A 19,959-nucleotide genomic window follows, 5' to 3' on the forward strand; every position below is an offset into this window, starting at 1 on the left:
CAGACACAGAGCAACCAAAAAGAGCGCTGAACAGCTGCATAGAAGTAACACCAGTGAGGCAGAACTAGTAGGATTCAGTTCTATTCCGCTCCCTCAGCATTTCAAGCTCGGCCGGTGAGTGCCCCTCCCACACGAGCACTTGGAAACTCCGACTGCGAGCTCCGGGTGCGGTGTTGTGACGGAGCCGTGGTGACGAGCGCCTCCACGTGCGCGCCGAGACTGCCGCGTCAGGCGAGGGGGCACTGTCCGCTCAGCCCGGCCATGGGGAAGGGTCGGACCGGCGCATATGAACGCCCAGCGGCCCCTTGGGGCAAACGCGCACCCCACCCACAGCACCGGTTTTATATTGGGCGCGCGCGCCCCCCGCCGCCGTCCCGAGCCCCCATTGGCCACGACGGGATCGGGGCGGGGCTCGGGCAGCCGGGGCGGGCGGCGGCGCATGCGCCATTGGCGGCTCGTTGGGGCGCGGGGTCACGTGGCAGTGGCGGTGGCCGTTGGCGCCAAGGCGACCGGGAGGGCCCAGGCGGCGGCTGTGGCGGTGGCGGTGTGTGCGGGGCGGCGCTGCTCTCCCCTTCGCTTCCCTTCCCCTGCTTCCTCGCTTATCTGCTTTCCCTTCCCCCGCTGGTTTACTTTGTCGTCCCTCCGCGCTGTCCCTCCTCAGCTCGGGCGGATCCAGGTGCGGCCCGGCGGGGGCTCCCGGTGAGTGGCGGGAGCGGCCCGGGCGGACCCTGGGCCCTCTCCGCCCCGCACCACCCGCCGTGTGCTGCGCCTGAGCCCGGGCAAGCGCGGCGTTTGCAATCTCTGCCTCTGCTCTAATCCTTTACAGCCAGGCTTTGCATTGGCCATCCTCTGCATTTTTCCTCTCTTTAGGAGTGTGCATGTGTGAGAGAGAATGTAGTAGTTTGCTACTTAATTTTAATTGTGCCATGATAAACTTCTCTACCTCGTCGCGTGATTAAGGGCGGACTGGCAGGAACCAGGATGCTAATGTCCCTCTTTATGCTGTAAAGAGCTTGGGGCTGGTTGCTTTAATAAGCCTTTACCCAAAGTATCTTATGAGTCCTCGGCTTTACACCTCACCTGTCTTCTTTACAGTCTTGCTATTTTGTCTGTGATACTGTGTCTAAATGTACCAAGATCAGTGTACGTGATGCTGAAAATAATTGTCTCCAGGTGTGACATGTTGGTTAAACTGTTAGTGCTATATGAATTGCTCACTAGTTTTTTTTAGAATTAAACAGGGGCTTTTGAAAGTCTTTGTTTGCTTATTTCGTGGGAATATTTCCAGGGTTGTAAATATTTAAAGATCCAGTAAAAATCTTGCTTGATTCAGGGGAAATTTAGATTAGGCTATTTATCAGTTGAAAAAAGTATTTTTTTTAAATATGAAAATTGTAATTACAAGGAAAATGGGAAGCAGTCTATAGAACCAGAAGATTCTTGTTTCACAGTAAAATGTCGAGGGAAACATAATTTAAAATTTGTCTTAGGAAAGCTTGAATAAAATATCGTTAGTGAGCAGTTTCAGCTTTCCAGTGAAATGCTTGGTATGCAGACTGTTGCTAGAGCTTCAGAGCCTGTAGGGCAGAAAACCTTGGAGTACAGCCAAAAACATAAACAAATTTGCTGTTATATCTTATCTACAACAGTTATGAGAGTATTTCAGTGCAAATCACCTGAGTGACCAGCCTGCTTTACTGTGGGGTGTGCTTTTCAGTAGTTTGTGGGTTTGTTTTTAAATCTCCCCAGTAGCGGAATGGTGTTCACTCTTTGCTTTGCAAATGTTGGTGGCTGGTCCACAGAGTAGACTGTGAATGTGATCCTGTTGCAGTATCACATATGTTGTTGCAGACTTTATTTATTGATAAATAAATACTGTTTATTGAGTAGTATGATTCAAAGTCATAGCATTATCTTTTGTGGCTGTAACAAAGACAAAGCCAATGTTGTTGATGACATTTAAGAGTCATTAAGGTTGGAAAAGACTTCTGAGATCGTCGAGTCCAGCCTCCAGTTGTGACAGACTGAACAGTTGCAGCTCTCACATGCAGATACCCTGATAGAGTTGACAACATTATGGCAGTATCCTGTTTTCATAGCTGTTTTGCCAGTGTCATTTATTTGTCTTTTCTCTCAATTTCTCTTTTTCTTTTCATTGTTCTCATAGAAGTTGATTATTCAGCATATCCAAAGATGAAGAGGAAACCTGCAACAGCTGGGACATTGAGGCTTAGTCCTAATGAAGAAGCCATGTTTCTGAAAGAAGAATATGAAAGAAGAAGAAAACTAAGGCTACAACAGGTATGCCTGTATTTTTCCATGTGTTGCGTTTCATTTGGTGACGTAACAAATAATTTAAGAAAAGTAACTGAAAAGATTCTTTCCTGTAAGCTAAATTTCAAGGGATTAGTATTGTAGAATGGTGGAATATTTTATATTGGAGAAGACCCTTGAGATCGTCGCATCCAACTACTAATCCAGCACTGCCAAGTACACCACTAAACCATGTCCCCAAGTGCCATATCTCATGTCTTTTGAACTTTTCAAGGGATGGTAGCTCAACCACTTTCCTGGGCAGCTTGTTCCAGTGCTTGACAATGCCTTGTGTGAAAAAAAAATCCTAAAATACAAAGTGGAAAATAATAAACTATATTTACTAAGTTTTCAGTATAGTTGTTGATTTTTTTACCGGCATGTTGAATTCTAGTAGGAACCTTTCATAAATTATTGTGTTGTATTTTTGGAGGGAAGGATATTCCAAGAAGTTTTTGCAGTTTTGTCACTTATATATCACTTTTTGGACTTTACCTGAAGCATTTAATTAAGATTAGGTTTATTATTTTATATGTTACTTTTGGAAAAAGGTGCCAGCAACTTGAAAGTATTTTCGCGACAGATAGTAAATGAGATGGAAAGATGGAAGGAGGGTAGACTGTCTTGTGGAAGGTCTTGCTGCAAAAAGTATTGTGCTTTTCTTGAATTGCTGACAAACATAAATGCTATTTCCACAGGTCAGAGAGCAGCAGAAGTGTATCTCCCACCAGATAAGGCAGAAGGTAAAGCAGAGGAGAGAAGAGCAACTGCATCAGTTAGAGGAAGCACTGAGAGCTGAATGGCAGAAGGCACAGGAGGAGAAGCTGAAAGCCCTGGAAGAGCTGTATCTATCGAGCTTAAGAGCGATTGGGGAGGGTCACCGACAGGCTAAGGAGAACGTAAGTGAGCCTCATATTTATTGTGCCATGGTTTCACCCCAGCCAGAGCCAAGCACCAGGCAGCTGCTTGCTCACTCCCTCACCAGTGGGAGCAGGGAGAGAATCAGAAGGGTAAAAGCCAGAAAACTCACGGGGTGAGATATGGACAGTTTAATAGGGAAAGCAAAAGCCACACACAGAGCAAAACAAAACAAGGAGTTAAATCACTGCCTCCCATGGGCAGGCAGGTGTTTAGCCATCTCCAGGACAGTCCATGTTTTCATGGATCCTCCGGGTTCCTACTGTCCTGGAGATGGCTGAACACCTGTGGAGAAGAGGAAAATAAAGATGGTAGACAAGGAAAAGTTACTTGAGTATTTTTACCCTAATACAGTAGAAGGCAATTTTGAGCTTGTGCTTCTTACCAGCAGTATGTAATGTGAAATACCATACTGATAGTATGAGATGTGAATAAAATACTGTATTAAGCGATTACAATATTTTAATGTTAAGGAACCTGACTTAGAAGCTCTGGCAAAGCAAGCAGAGGAAAGGAAGCAAAGAGCACAGACGAGACATAGAAAAGCTCTGATAGAGCAGAAGCACCAAAAAGAAAAATTACTTCATGAGCAAGCCAGGTATGCAATAGTTACTTTGTTTCATTAAGAATGAACTTTACAGTGTCATAAGATGAAAGGCAAAAGTGTTGATGCTTCTTGCTTGGAGCTTTTGCAATATTGAAATTTTATGCGTTAGAGAATAAATGCTCATTGACAAAGTTTGTGGCTTTTGATAAAAGCTGTAACTTTAAAACCAAGACAAGAATGTCAGATATTCAGGTTGGCCTTACAGACTCTCCAGGAATTCAGTGACATATGAAATGAATTGTTGTCAGGCCAGTTCCTGATGGAGAGTTAACCACCTGGAAAAAGGTCCTCTAGTGCATTTGTCATGGTCTTTCTTCTTAGTTTTTTTTTTTTATTAAGCAGATTGGACCAAATTTGAGCTGGCATGGAAAATGGTCTGTGTCCTCTTGGGCATAGTTGTGCTTGAGTAGAGCTAAGACCTGTAAATTAAACAGTTAAGTATGTCTCCACTCGAGCAATTAAAGTATGTTGAAGTGCACAATACTTTCTGGAAACTTTGGTCAAAAGCAGGGATTTTGCATTGCTTTTGGGGTGCTTGTATATATTAACATTTTTTTGCATGACTTGAAAAGGTAATTCTTAACGCTGCTTTCCAGCCTAAGTTCTGTTGTTTTTTTAATATGCTTCCCCATCCCTATGGCCTGAGCATTCAGTGCAGGTACTTAAGGAGGAATCTGATTTTAGGTTTACCTTTTGTTTTGCACTGTTCTGTCACTGCTGCTTCAATAATTTTCTGTCTCTCTTCTCTTTTGTGGTTTGTTTCGTTTTTGTCCCCCAAGACGAACAGATGCACGTAGACGTGCTCTGGAAGTGGAAAGACAAAGAGCAGCCAAAGTTGCAAGCATGCCACCTCCTCCACCACGTCCTTTTGAGGTGTGTATCTGTGCTATAACAGTGATCACAGTCTCAGGGGTGCCATATATATCTCTTGGTCTGACTCCTCACAACAGGACGTCCAGAGCTGCTATTTGCATACTATAGGAGGAGTGGTTCAGCAAAAACCAAGAGAATGAATTAATTATATATTAGGAGATTTCTTGCTACTAAGCTTGGGTAGTCTATTGATCTCTTGTTATATGTGAATTTTATTTTTTATAAGCATACTCTTATTTTTCTAAAGGCTTTTTAGACTTTCATCATATCTCATTTTCATTTAGTAGCCCCAGTGGTATGAGACTTTACAACGATCTCTCTCAGCATGTACATTACAGGCCTCCTCAACCTTCTGTCATACTGATGCAGTTAGCAGCATTTTGTTTAGTTCTGTAATAAAGACAATTCTGTCTTTTTAGCTGCGGGGAGCTTTGTTGGGTTTTTTCCTCCCTTCAATTTCTTTTTCTCATAGGCAGTACTAAATAAAGGGGAAGCTCTTTAATTTTGATAGGAAACCATCACTCAAGTCTGTTGGGGAGGCTGCAGCCTTTTGAGGTGTGGCTTTGTACCCCATTCATGCTGCTTTGATTTCATGGAACTGGTGTAGAATTTCCTGTAGGATTGCAGATCTGAACTGCAGAAAGAACATAACGTGCATTTTTACTTTGGAGTTAACTACTAGAACTTCATGAATGCAGAGTATGTATGTTTGAGTTGCCTCATGTGGTGTTGTGTCCTTTTAGACCTTTAGGTTCAGGGGTATTCTAACTACTGACAATAAAAGAAAGGGCTGAGGTATACTAGCTCCTCTCAGAGCCAGTGAAGCTTTCCAAACGTTTCCCAGCTACATCCCAGCATGTTATGTACAGGTTCGAGTGCAGGATGATAGGGGTTTGATGTCATATGTGGAAAAACTGAGTAACAAGTTTGACCCTCCCAGGTTTAAGAATGATTAGAAGGAATACCCATGGCCTTTCATTAGTTCAAGTTTCTCCCTAGATTTTCTCATCGGGTGCCCAGTGATTTTCATGTTGTGTAAACTGGAAATGAGTGAAGATAAAAACAAATGTTGTAAGGGAGTGGTAGAGTTTGGAGTTATTTCTGGTGAAGCACATCAGTCAGTATTAAAATTCAGTACATGTAGAATAAGGCCCTGTCTGGTACAGTTCAGGTAAATTCACCCCCTTTCACTTTGCTGTTCCCCTCTGTGTTGTGCCACAGACTCACAGGGTGTGTTCCTGGTGTGTCTATTGTAGAGCAGGTGAAGTCTGCATCAGTCCAAACTTTGACTCTTTTTTCCTGGGTTTCAAGTGCTTCTGTTGGTCAGTTTGGCATTGTTGGGAAAGCATGAGATGCTGTGGCTTTGCTCTGTAGTAACTTTTGCAGTTTAGGATGTGTCTTATGTCACATTTTATTTACCCCTTCCCCACAGATAGTCACTGCAGTTAACCTCCATAACAACTAAAATGAGAAAGTACTTAATATGTAATAATACTTTGATCTAGCAACATCAGTAATGCATCTTCCTTTCCATTTTAATAAATGCAGGATTTTCTCCTGATTCTTTAGTATTTTGTCACCAGGGGAAGCAAGAAGGCTTTGTTCCCAGGTTTCTCCAGGTTCTGGCGAAACCATAATTGCATATACAGTTGTGTTGGATGATGTCTGCTCCTTTTCAAAAATTAACACGTTTCCATCCATTAGCGAATGTCCTTTACTCGCCTTTTCAACAGATGCAATTTGTAACCGGTTTTAGAGTTTGCAAACATCTGGATTTTCTACAGTGTGAAGATTTTGTTTCTGTTATGAAGTTCATGTGATAATGGCAGATTGAATCAGTAATTTTGCAGGCATGTTGAGTTTTTGTTGAGGAAAGAGATTGCTCTGTTTCAGTGTAGCACAGTGTGTCAATTTGTTCATTTAAAGACCAACTGACTTTAAGCCTTTTTTCTAGTTCTCATATCTGTATAGATTTTAATAATTTTCTGGTAGACCTATGTCTGGGAGGGCACAGGGCTAAGAATAAAGTTATTTTCTTCAAGGAGTTATTGGGTGCCGTTTACTTCATGGGGAAAAATTCTAAGTAATTGAAAGATTGAGAGATTTTTATTCTTATTTCTGTTTCAAGAGAGAGAAAACAAATGATATTGACTGTCAGTTGGGGGAGAGTAAATCTAGGGCTTTGTCTTGCAAATGTGTTACTCAAAAGGCACTGAATTTAAATTGTCGAACTTTAAATCCTGTGAATTACAGCAAATTACAGGGTCATCTGAATAAGTTGCTAGGTTTTTTTGAATTAGTTTGCATAAGGAGCTTATTAAATACAACTGTAATCATACTCTGATGCTCTGTTGCAATAACAATTGACTATAATTTCATAAAAAGGAGCTAGGGCACTTTTGTTCATGGCACGATTACTTAGAATATAAGAAACATTCTCTAAAGATACTCTTATTATTGTTATTTTACCCGGTTAGAAAAGAAGTATATTTACGCTAATAACCGATTTTGGTTCTCAGAAATACAGATTTTAGGAGTTGAGGCCGTATTTACTTAGACCAAATGAAAAGTTACTTAATTGAGTTAAACTGTAAACACCATTTTATTGAAAAGTGTTGCAGAGTTCTTGTAAACTTACTTTTTCTTACATGATCTATTAGATTTTTATGGAATGAAAATAAAACCTAAAAAGTGTTACTATACTCTGCTTGAGTATTCATAGCATTTTAAGAGTTGGGGTCATGGGTTTTTTGTTGGGTTTTTTTTTCCCATTTCATGATACTTTGCTGCTCCAGTTTTGCCAGACTTTAGTACAGAATTATTTGCTTTTTGAAGGAAGGAAAAAATTAGAGAGGAGTTACAAAACCAAGATGGAAGTATGGTATTTTTTTTAAGCCTAAATTGCTTTTGACATTAATTGGAAAATTACAGCCTCCAAAATAATTCTCATATCTTTGCAGCTTTTGAATAAAATTCTGGAGGTTTGATTTGATTACATGTAATTAATAATCCTTTGTTATTGATTTGGTTTTTTTAAATTTATTAAATAATTCAGAAGAGGTGAATTTACAATTTAATTGTACATTCTGAAAGTAACCCAGTACAGGGCAAGCACTGGTGGTAATCTGGCTAATGAGCTTTAGGCCTGAGACTTGTCTGCTTTTATAGCTATAATCAGTATCTGCAAGTGTTCTGGTTAATGTTAATCTGTTACAATTACTATGATTTCTATTGATTAAGAAGTTTAACCATTTATTTTTTTACCCACTAGAATAACATGCAATAATATTGTTTAAGGACCATAAAATAAGTTACTAAGTTCTGTTGGTAAGGCTAAAAGTTTTACCAGTTTTGAGTCCCTTATGACAAGAAGGACATTGAGGGGCTGGAGCATGTCCAGAGAAGGGCAGCGGAGCTGGGGAAGGGTCTGGAGCAGAAATCTGATGAGGAGTGGCTGAGGGAGCTGGGGGTGTTTAGTCTGGAGAAAAAGAGGCTCAGGGGGAGCCTTGTCAGTCTCTACAGCTGCCTGCAAGGAGATTGTAACCAGGCGAGGGTTGGTCTCTTCACCCAGGTAACAAGTGATAGAGGAGATAACCTCAAGTTGCACTGGGGGAAGTTCAGACTGGATATTAGGAAAAAATTCTTCACTGGCTTGTCAGGCACTGGAACAGGCTGCCTGGGAAGTGGTGGAGTCTCCATTCCTGGAGGTATCTAAAAGATGTGAGTTGTGGCACTCAGGAGCATGGTTTGGTGGTGGACTTAGCAGTGCTGAGTTAATGGCTGGACTTAATGAAGGTTTTTTTCCAATAAGAATGATTCTATGATTCTTTGATTTTCATTTAAAGACAGGACTTTCTACAGTCTTCATAAAATAGTGATAGTCAATACTGAAATTTTGTATGCCTCTTCTTAGGCAGAGATAAGTTTAAGATATTCCTGAGACCTAATGCTGCTCTTTGTGTGTGTGTGAATGTCTTTATGGTCATGTTCATTTTAGACCACTCAAGCTATGAATCTTTCTGGTTTAGTTAATGTGGATGAGAACACATTTTTAGAAGGTTGAGGGAAGAGGAAGCTGAGAGAAAATTAATGGAGATGTTAAGTACAGAGACAGGTCCAACAGGATACTGAGTTACCTAACTTGGCTACTTTGCTACTGAGAACATGAGGCTAAGCCAAAGAGGGAGGGCCTGATGACTCATTGTTCAAACTTCCAGAAAAGAGTTGAAATGTGTTAGTGTACCCAAAATTTCTAAAAAAACAGAGCAACTAAGCATTCTGTCAATAGACACTTTTCAGTGAAGTTACAGAAGATGCTCTTTTCTCTGCTCAACCAATAAATTTGACATAATAGCTCTGAGTTTCCTGAAGCAAGTCTGTACTTGACAAGTGTTGCTTTGCTGTTGGGTGTAATTATATTGTGGGTCTGTGGCTGCCCTGCTCTGAGGTGAATGTGACAGCTGTTGTAAGTGGGATTTGTATTAATGCATTAAGCTCAAGTGCTTTTAAATTAGTGCTTTTGAAACATGACACTCATGTGTGTCAGTTCTGTGTAGGGATTTGCCTAAGACTGTTAGATGCTCTCAGTTACTAAAGCCCTCTAGATTTGCCTTGTGCTGATGTCTTTTATTAATTATTACATGTATATAAGGTTTTAAACAATATTTTCAGGACAGAATTTGCTGGGGTGGGTTTCTTTTAATAATAATTTAGGTGTACAGATCATTTCTGTGTAGTTGCTTTGGTGGAGGTACTGTTCTGTGATAGAGCTGTAGTTGTACTTCTCTTCCTAGAGTTGTGAAGTGAAGAAGATCATTGCCATGAAGCCCTGCGGTGCTGGCAACTTTTCTGTCACACGTTACCATATTGCTGAAGCTCTGGTGGACAGAGAAGTGCACAGAGAGCAGGTGATTAACCCCAAGTGTGTGTGCTACTCTCTTACATATATGTTTCTTTACATTGCATACATTGTCTGGATATCAGCTGTTGGATTTTCTGGAACCTGTTTAAAGATATGAACTTATATAAAGCAGCTGTTACACTGCTTACTAAAGAGAATCTCAGATGGACAGGCTTGTAAAGCCTGTTTCGTGCTCAGTCACTTAGGGAATCACACCTGGCAGTCCCTTGTGTACAGGCTTTTATTAGAAGGTCAGATCACAAGACTGGAGTAATGTTCAAATACCCAAACTGGAAGACTTGTGGCTTATGCTGAGTTGATAGCTGCAGTTGCTCTGCTTTTCTCTCTTCCCTCTTTTTAGCAGCGTACTCCCAGACTTGCCTTATATTTGCCTTGCTTACTTGGAATGACTTGGTTTTTTCCTAAGTGTATTTTTATTTTTATATTAGTAAGAATTTTCTTCTTTGAAAGTTACAGGTTGTTTCTGGTTTCCCAAATGAAATTGAAAATATTTCAGGGATTTTTCCCCTTGTTTAAAGCAAAACCATGAGAATAGAAATACTCAATCTGTAATGTTGATCATATCATTCATTTTACCATGTATTGTAGGAAAAATAACCACTCTGCTATAACAAATCATATAAATGATTGTCCCTGGTACAGCTTGAAACTGGAGCACTTTGTCACCTAAACTTATGTAACTATGAACTTTTTTCCAAAGCTAAAAAACTATTTTGGTCCTGCTTGCAACATAAACATTCAAGGATGTTTGTATGGCATTGTATGTCTTTAAGTGCTTTTGCTGCAGAATTATTAATTATTGTTACATATACTTTGAACTGTCAAAGAATTTTGTGAACTAAACTGTTGATTGACTGTCAGCCAGATGCTCATTTAGCTGCTGAGGAGGAAGGGAGACGTTTGGAGGAGCTGCAAAGGGAGGCGGAGAAGGAGAGAAGAAAGCAGCTTGAAAAGGCCCATGTTAGAGGAAGTCACGCCTTGAGGCAGATCCAACTGGCCAAGGTAGGCAACATAGTTATGCCTGTTTTTAATGTCAGAACAGCCCCTGTTAAGTAAGTTATAGGTAGGTGATTAATAAAGGAATTATATTTACAGGAGGGGAATTGATGGACTAAATAAAGTTTTCAGAATGCCTCTGGAAAAAAAAGGAGTCAAGATCTATTTGCTTGTTTTGGCATCTGGAAGGAGTGAGAATGAAAGAACATCCTCTTAATTTTTGTTATCTGAATGTTTGACCAGTTATTAACCAATAGGTAATAGTCAAGCAAAACTTTTTCCATGGGTGATGAGTTCTGTTTTTCCACATTAGCTTTAGTTGGAGTTGGTGATTCTGTACTTCGGGGAAAAAAATATTGCTAAAAAGGTAATGAGATTTTTTTTTTTTGAAAATTTTTCGAAGTTTTCAAAGACTGACATTCTGTTAGTGTACAAGTCTGGAAATGTTGAAATAGTTTCCTTTAAGAAATAAAAATTGAACTGTGTAGAAAAGTCTTTGTACTGAGATCTACACCCAAAAAATTTTTAATGTCTGATAGATTCACAAGTATTTTAGTGGCTAGAAAAAGAAAAGCTTGCTTTTTATCAGCTAGGATATGATTGGCCCTGAATGAGTAACCAAACTAAAATGGGGATTTTGGGAAATATTACTGGTGCTCCTGAAATTAACAGAAAAAAAGCCCCAACAAACTTTTTTTTTTTTTTTTTTTTTTTTTTTTTGATAGCTCTCACTTCTACTCAATGTGCTAAAGAGTATTTAGTTTACATCTTAAAAAGCAGCAACTGCTGAATGGTATACTATCAAAGGAAGTACTCATTTACCTTATAAAACAGGTTTCATTTTCTTGAGGAAAGTTGGCCTACAGGTGTAGAGTCTGATCCATTTTTTAACATCAGATAATCTAGGCAGTATTGATGACTCCTGTGTCCAAAGGGCTGACACAGCCTTCTCCTGAGGAACCACTTTCTCCCTAGAGTAAGATTAACTTTGGACATTGACCAAACATCATGGTAACCAAATGGAAGCACTTTGTATCAGTCTTGATATACGGCTGTCTGAATGTCAACACTGAAGGTTTGTGTTATCCCTTCTTTATTCTTAAAGGAGAGGGAAAGGCTCCTGGAGGAACTGGAGCAAATGCAAGCTGAGGATCGGATGCGCAGGAGACAGGTTGTCGCACAGATGCCACCTCAGCTTTCAGTGCCACCGTGCAAACGCAGGGAAATGAAAGAAGAATGGCAGAGAGAACTGGAGTCTGCCTTTGAAGAAATGTACAGTGAAGACAGGAGTAAGTTCTTGCTTGGAGGTCGCTGCACCTGGTACCCAGTAAAGGAGAGGCTGCTGCAGCTGCCTCTTGCCAGGTCGAGCGGGTGGCGAGGCCGTGTGCGTATTCACAGTTGGCACACACACAAACAGCCTTCCAGGGTACATCCATACAGCTGGCCATGCAGGCCAGCAGGGAAAACACAGCACTCACATTGAGTACAAACAGAATAAATTACTTCCTTCTGTTTACTGCTCTGGCTGATCAAGATGAAGGCCTTTTAGTGGGATATATGTCTGTAATATGGTATGGATCCCTCCAGCAGTTGGTCTTAGACACTCAGTCTTACTCAGGAGTTGTCCCCTGTATCCCAGGTCTCTTATCTGGCACACTGCAGAGCCTCCTCAGGTCTACCCAGTGATTCATGCTAGAGCCTGAAGCCTTAGAGTTACCTCTCATACTCATGTATGCACTCAAATGCACAGGTTCTCAAATAGGAGCTGTGGATCACTTGGTGAATAGATTTAGACACCTGCTCTTACCTGGCAACTGGCCCTTGATCCTTAGTCTTCCCAGCTGCTGGACATGTGAACCCCCAGGATCTCTGCTCCACTCCGGTTGTTGCTGCACAGACCCAGCTGGGCATGTGAGCGTATGCACAGACATGCATATGCTATGGATTCCTGTGGGAACTGACCATATATACACAGTCTTGTGTTTTGGTGGGGAAAAAAAAGTTGGATTAAATCTGTTGTGAAATAACCTATTGATCTTTGAATTTCCTGGGGATTTGTGTGTGAGTGTGGTCTTGCAATGATGTTTGATTTGTATTCCAAATGGTCATTTTGTTTTGTTGTGCTCTTTTAATTAGACATGAAAGGAGACCTGATTTTGCAGTTTGAGCCACAACCTTTGCCAACCCCTTCTGACAGAGCTCAAGATAATGATCTCGATCTCTCTTTGGAGCATGAATCTGCTTATGATGCTCAACCAGTGCTTCCTTGTGATACTCAACAAGAATCAGAACATGTGATAGAAGAGGAGATCCCCAAAGAACCAGAAAGTAAAACTTCTAAGCTTCATATTTAACTTAAACCTTTTCATTATATATTAGAAAAGATTAGTCCCATATATCAAATAAATTCTAGTAATAAGTAAAATGCCTTAAGAAGTAAAACTTCTTAATGTGCATAAAATAATTCAGAATAATTTGGTTTATGTTTAGCTTAGATGATAATACTTTAATGATTATGAATTTAGATATGAAACTGTGAATTCTTTTTCTGATATGCTTCATTTCATTAATATACTGAGAATAATTTTCAATTGTAAGGACTACACTGTTGGTAGCCATAATCATTCCTATGTAATTGGTATAAATCATGGACTGATGCTGATGCGTGAGCTTAAATATTTTCCATTTTGAGATATTTCAAAGTTGAAGCTTTATAGTCTGCCTGTTGTGTTTCCTTTATGCTCAGGTTTGTGGCTGAGCAGCTGCGTTCTGTGAGTAGGCTGGAACGGATGCAGAGTGTGTCCTGTCTGCCTGTGGCATGTCCAGGGTCAGTGGTGTGAGCCACAAGTGTCTCAGTGAACTTTGCTGCTTGGCCCAGCGCCTCTGCATCCCTTGGGTGTGGAGTCTGGTGTTTGGCCTGTGGTGCCAGTGCTGATAGAAAGCAGAGGGGGGATAGTACTGCAGATTTCTGCAACAGTTTGACTATGAAACACTGCATCCAGCTTAGTCCTTCTTTTATAGCTTGCAGAGGCATATTACTGTTTCTCTCTTGCAGGTAAGAGAAAATTTTGCTAATATTTAAAAAATACACCAAAGCTATTTGTCCAACTCCGTAAGCATTAAAAGAAATAGAGTTGGGGTTTTTTTTATGATACGAAGATATTCATTACCCAAAACTCTTAACAGTATATATTCTTTATAGGGTATGAAGAAGGAAAAACTTGCCAACTTCGGTCAAAACTTGCCTTGAAGAAATTGTTGAACAAAATTAGAAGCCAAAAAGAGGAGTGGACATCAAAAAGTGAGAAAGAGAGTCAAAGTGAATATGAGACTATTGAATCAGGCACAATTGCTAGTGAAAAGAGATCATTATGTGATCTAGAACTTAACAAGAAGCAGCAGAAAAATACAGTGTCTGAAGCCAAAGGTACAGAGTACATACTTGCATCAAAGTTTGTTGGGTAGGAGCAAAAAGACTTGTACAGGGGGCTATGACAGTGACTGTGACAAAACTGTTTAATGAACTTTCAGTGTTAAATGCTTTGTTGGGTTGAATGACAGTACAGTTTCCTATCTGTGCCCACAAGACTCTCTGGATTTGTTGAAAGCACAAACAGGAGAGGTTTTTGCTCTTATGTCCAACTTGTCTGTTAAGATCTTGAAGAGAACAGATGTTGAAAATACCTTCCCTGTCTTTCAAATCTCCCTCAAATTGTTGTCACACTTGGTGTTGCCGTACTTTAATAGGTGTTTGCCTCCAGGGATAGAGTTCTCAGTGCAGAAGTCAGAATTGAAGCTGTGTACCTGTTGAACTGGAAAAGCTGCTTTCTTTGGAGATTCACAGCTATAAATGCCCAAGACATGCATAAGCTGATGAGCGGAGGTTTCTTCTGCTTTTAGGCACCATTCTGAAAAACCTTTTTGTTAGAAATGGAATTTATGGCAATTGGGCATTGCAGTTGGTTTGATAGCCAAATCATCTTGGGGTTACTTCCCATATCTGTCCTCGGTGCCCTTCTGGTTAGGCTAATGCTGAATTGGTCATCTTGTAAACTGAATGGGATTTCTGAAGTTTTAAAGTGATTAAGTTGTGGCATGTGTTTTTGGTTGTTTGGGTTTTTTGCATTTGGGTTATTTGCCTTCATAAGGTGCTTTTTTTTTTAAACAAGATAAAGTGATTTAGTTCCACCATGCACAAGACTGTGCCAGCATAATGCCTGGGGATTGGAGAGCGCAGTGTGAGTGAAACCATGCCTTGGGGAAAATGTGCTGCTATTTAAAGCTAACAGTACAGGATTGAGACATGCTTTTTCTGCAGTAGCCAAATGTTGGATCATTTGCCCCGAACTGCCAGTTTAGACCCTCTTTGTTCCAAGAAGTTAATGTGTGGCTTTTGATTCTTCAGGGTGAACTTGCTCTTGGGCTCCCAAGTAATATTGGAAGTAATTTTCAGTCCCATTGAAGCTGGGACATTACTATGTATTCAAGAAAGACACACAATAAGGAGCTATTAAAGGCTTAAATAATATAAAAAACTGATTTTCTGGCTTATGGAGACAGGCAGGGTAGTAGGATATAGATCTTTTCAAAAGGAGCCTTATGCATTTTGTTGAGAGATACTGGAAAACTGTAAAGCAGGATATAAAGAAGATCCAAGGCTCATTCTGACTGCAATTACAGCTAAGTAACCATGTATATTTTAGACCCTAGGAAAAGGTTGGAAAATACAGTTGCAGATGAAAAATCAGTTCTAATCAATCCTCAAGAACAAGCAGCTAAAATCAGAATGGAAGAGGCAGCTAAAATGAGAATAGAAGAGGAGAGAGAAAAGTGGGTAAGTGTGTTTGTATTTATTCCTATCTCAGTTGTGGTGTAAAAAAATGATTTACAGAAGATTTTAAAATGTTTCAGGTTATACAGCAGCTATATGCACTCTTAACATTTAAACTTTTACTGTAGTATTTTCTATACTTCTCAAAAATGATGAAGGTGTAGCTGGAATTTAGAATGGAGTGGAAACCCCCAGTTTCTTAAAATCTAACAAGTGCTGTAGGCAAATGTAATCATGATTAAATGAGAGTTCTAGTTGTACATTAATACTTTTGTTTTATAAAGGGAGGATATAGTCAGCAATACACAACTCTGAAAACTTTAACCCTGTGCACTAATGTGTGAAAGTCTATGGAATTGTGTTTAGAGTGACAGGAAAAGCATACACGCCTTGAGTAATTTTTTTGTTGTTATTTAGGAAGCAGATGCAGAAAGTTTTTTGTCTCTCTGGGAATGCTATATTTATTACATTTAGAAAATAATAACTTTGTGTTATTTCATTATCTCTTTTGTGTGTGTGTTTCATTGTGTTTTAATTTTTGTTGTATCCCTAGAGACCTACCAGCTGTTATGTGGTGGTTTACCAATTAAAAAAAAAAAATTGAAATTTGGGTCTGTGTGCAGCCTTCAATTGCAGTTTAAGTTCAGAAAAAAGGAAACAAAAAATAGATAAAATAGTAATATTAAAAAGAGAAAAGTAAAAGCAACAGATCCTTTATGAAAGTGTGGCTACTTTCTTTTAATGCCTTGGGGAGGCTGACGTGGAACTGAGACTAGACAGAGCTAAGAGAATAAAGCAGATATTTATTAAAAGGCCTTTAATGATGCAGCTTGGGCAGTACAAGAGCCTGGCCAGGGCTACACCCCAGGTGGACCCAGTCACAAAATGGACAACTGGTCACAAGGTCTTACAGTTTTATAAATTTTGGTCCGTTTGCATATTGGGGTTTAATTGTCCAGTTACAGCTTCAGATTATGAAGTCTTGTCCCTCTTGTTTCCTCTCTTCAGTCCACCGTTGTTGATGCTGTTGGGCCTAAAACTTGTAACACTTCACCCTTCATTTCCTCCCACTTTGCACCTGGCCAGGTGTACGTGGTTCTGTGCCCACATGAACTGTTCTCAGGTCCAGCGTTTTCTTGGGTTGCTATTCCTGATATCCCCATTCACACTGTCATTAAAGGCTGTTGTCCCCTTCATCTTTGCCAGTACTTTGAAATTTTTTTTGAAGCAAAGTACTTTGCTTCAATTCTAAAAGCACATATGCTGTTGCTAAGTGTGGATTTAATTGAATTGTAGCTGATAGGTATATGGAAAGAGAATAAAAATAAACAGACTACTTCAGAGGTTTATGGACTGCTGTCAAAAGTGGTTATACATTAGCTATTTCAGAAGCTTTTGTAAAGCTTGAATTAATGCTTAGATGTGTTGGAGTCTGATGAAAAACTGAGTAAAATGCAAAATAGATTTTTCAGGTAAGTTAAGAAAAGGACTTCTTTTGCAGTCTTTGGAAAATGATAACATCTTGAGTGGATTCTGATTTTATCCATTTTATTAATTTCAGAACAGATAACAATGCAATAGTAAATGGATTCAGGGATTGGTAGAAATATTGAGCCAGTAAAACAAAGTTTTCCTGTAGATTTTGGAACTACTTTTAAAGACCTATTGCAGTTTGGAAATACTTGTCACTGTAGAATAGCAATAGAATTTCCTCTGTAATTTGGAGCAAAGGTTTGTCTGTGGTGGTATGTGTGAGCAGTCTGGTTTCTTTGTCATTCAGTTCTAGAGATTACCCCTCATTTTTCTTTTTGATAGAATAAGGAAATAGAGAAGCAGAAACAGGAGCAGCTGGCCTTGATTAAAAGAATTGAGGAAGAGAAAGCCCTTTTGGAGGCTGATTATCTGAAGATCCAAATGCAAACCTGTTTGGAGGAGGCTAAGAAAAAAAAAGAAGAGGAAGAGCAAGGTCAGCTGGTGCAAAGCCACAGGCTCCCTTCCACAGATCAGCAGAACCAAATGGAACATGAGGTGAAGAATTACAGAAAATTGTGTGTAGGTTTTTATTTACTATTATAATAAAAATGAAGAACACCATTTACCAATTTTAAACTATATCAATTAAGACAATTTTTATTTCTTAGGCTGTGAATTAGAAATTTCTATGTGTTAAAGCTTACTTTTCTGGTGTACAAACTTCTATTTCACATGGTGTCACTGGACCTGAAGGAGTGGCATGAATCTGTGTCAAGGGAGGTTTAGGTTAGATATTATGAAAAAAAATGCTTTTAACCAAGAGTATGGTTGGGTGCTGGAACAGCTCCCAGAGAAGTGGTCACAGCACCAAGCCTCTCTGAGTTCAAGAAGTGTTTGGACACAGGTACATGCTGTGGCTCTTGGGGATGGTCCTGTGCAGGGCCAGGAACTGGACTGTGATGACCTTGTGGGTCCCTTTCAACTCAGATATTCTGTGCTTTTATGATTGTGACTTTGCTGTTGCATTGTCTCTATAGTCTGAGGGGCAGCACATCTCTTTATAATAGCTGTTAGTAAAATCTAATTATAGTCAGCTAATGATTGTTCATGTAGACATAACCTTTTTCAAGAAGGAGAAAAAGAAGTAGTGGGAAGAAAAGATACAAAATCTGCCTCTGTCTTTGTTTAAATCTCAAACAGCTGCTTAAATAAGAGGAATTTATGGAGGATGATGAAGGAAAGTAATCTTTTTTATATAAAAAATCTTGCTTCAATTGCACAACTGGTACTCTTTTGAGAGCCTGATTGCCTTGGAAGTGCACCTACATTGGCTCTTTGTTCCCTGAATTTGCAGAGTATTCTTACCCCTTTAGGCTGAGCTGCTGTAAGCATCATTGACTTTGACGGTGTGTGCAGAAAGAGGCTGTAGCTGTGGGCCATCTGTTCTGGAAACTCCTTTAGCTTCATTGCCTCAGGCTGAAATCTCACAGACTTTAAACATGGTACCCAGTGGCTTCTGTAAACTTAGGCAGAGGAACATAGAGCTTAAGGTTGCTGCCATAATAGTTTTCTGTGAGTTAGTTGTATATGTGCAATTAAAATTACTTCATTTTGATTAGACTGGAAAAGAAACCAGGAGTCCAACAGAAGACAGTCACAGACAGATGATACGTAATTTTCAACAACGCCTCCTGCAGCAAAAAAGGTAAGTGCCTTTATGGAATGTAAAGTGTCTTTGTGGAATGCCTGTTCAAAGTAATTTGAATTGCCTTGATTATTGAAATTGATGTTTCTTTTGGCAGTGCTCTGAAAAAATCATGCTTTTGCTCTGTTTAGGTTGCACAAACAAACCATTGAAGAAGCTAGAAAGAATCTGCAGGAGTATCAGAATACACTGAAGCAAAGGTACTTGTCTACTTCTGAAATACCTCTGAGCCCGAGCGAAACAAAATCCATGAACTCAGAGCCCGTGTCAGAGCTCCTGCAGACGCGAGGAGCACAGCCAGCACAGTGCCAGGCATCAGAACAGGCTCACGCCCAGGAATACGTGCAGTCATTACCTGTGCTTTCAGGAACATTGGGCGTGTTGGGAAAACCATCTTCACAGAAGCAGGAAGAGCAAGTGCATAATATTGGTGCTGGAAAATCAGTGCAGTTTTCAGAAGCATCGGAATTGCATCGTGGAGAGTTACACTTGCCCTGTAACTGTACTTCAGAGGAACAAGTGGGAACGTTCCAAACTGCCAATAATCACATTAGAGAGCCATTCCACTCCCATTTGCTGCCAGGGCCAGTCAGGAAAGAAGTGACTGCAGTAAGAACAAAACCAGAAGCACGCCAACATGTTAGATTTGTGTTGCCTGCAGAAAGTTCCTCTGAGTATTCAGAAACAGCACACTCTGAAGAGATATCTCAGAAGGTATCTAACTATCAAACCAACACGGAAGCTGGAAAGGAGCATCCTTTTAAGACATCCCTCATGGCAGCAACAAAGAGATCAGCCTCAGCTGATCCTTTAGTCTATCAGCAGGGATCTGTAGAGAGCAGCAGCAAAACTGATCAACTCCTCAATCTTTCTAAACCCACAATTCTAGCGCATGAAGAATCTAAAGCTCAGGGTGTTGAGGAATTCTTGATATCAAAAGCAGGAGATTTATCTTCGTTAAATTATTCTGGTATACTGAGTTTAAGGGACAGAGTGTTGGCCTCATCAGAAAGCATCCAAGCTCAGCAAAAGTATTTGAAAGAATTGCAAGAGCAGCTAGATGCAGAAAGAGAAGCTCTTCTTTCTGAACAGAAAATACAAGAAAAACTACTTTTACAGAAGCAAGATAAATTGAAGGAACAGATGCAGAGACAGCAAGAGGCTTTGAAAGAATTGCTAAACAAGCAGGTAAGCTTTATATAAACACTTTGGATGGGTAATCTTCGAGTAGGTGATCAAACTTAAAAGTCAATGCTACAGTATACCCCATGGAGTGTTGATAGTTTTAGGTGATTTACCATAATGAAAATTTTAATTAGGAC

At 40.0% G+C, this 19,959-nt stretch overlaps 1 protein-coding gene across 5 annotated transcripts in view; it reads left to right on the forward strand.

Annotated features, from left to right (window-relative positions):
* The first annotated feature begins 246 nt into the window (after positions 1–246).
* Positions 247–19,959, forward strand: part of CEP295 (centrosomal protein 295) — a 39,185-nt gene continuing 19,472 nt past the window's right edge. Inside the window, exons 1-15 of one of the 5 annotated variants that reach the window (XM_063394481.1) lie at positions 502–544; positions 1,096–1,173; positions 2,168–2,301; positions 3,012–3,212; positions 3,705–3,829; positions 4,618–4,711; positions 9,505–9,618; positions 10,494–10,634; positions 11,734–11,917; positions 12,765–12,956; positions 13,831–14,055; positions 15,332–15,462; positions 17,275–17,511; positions 18,552–18,637; positions 18,769–19,825. In XM_063394481.1, the coding sequence (XP_063250551.1) occupies positions 2,194–2,301; positions 3,012–3,212; positions 3,705–3,829; positions 4,618–4,711; positions 9,505–9,618; positions 10,494–10,634; positions 11,734–11,917; positions 12,765–12,956; positions 13,831–14,055; positions 15,332–15,462; positions 17,275–17,511; positions 18,552–18,637; positions 18,769–19,825 (2,895 nt within the window). In that variant the 5' untranslated portion in view covers positions 502–544; positions 1,096–1,173; positions 2,168–2,193. Of the gene's footprint in view, positions 545–1,095; positions 1,174–2,167; positions 2,302–3,011; positions 3,213–3,704; positions 3,830–4,617; positions 4,712–9,504; positions 9,619–10,493; positions 10,635–11,733; positions 11,918–12,764; positions 12,957–13,830; positions 14,056–15,331; positions 15,463–17,274; positions 17,512–18,551; positions 18,638–18,768; positions 19,826–19,959 lie in introns of all 5 variants that reach the window. The other 4 variants (XM_063394477.1, XM_063394479.1, XM_063394480.1 and 1 more) reach the window with 4 other exon arrangements.

Source organism: Prinia subflava, chromosome 3, assembly GCF_021018805.1.
Source record: "Prinia subflava isolate CZ2003 ecotype Zambia chromosome 3, Cam_Psub_1.2, whole genome shotgun sequence".
Lineage (NCBI taxonomy): Eukaryota > Metazoa > Chordata > Aves > Passeriformes > Cisticolidae > Prinia > Prinia subflava.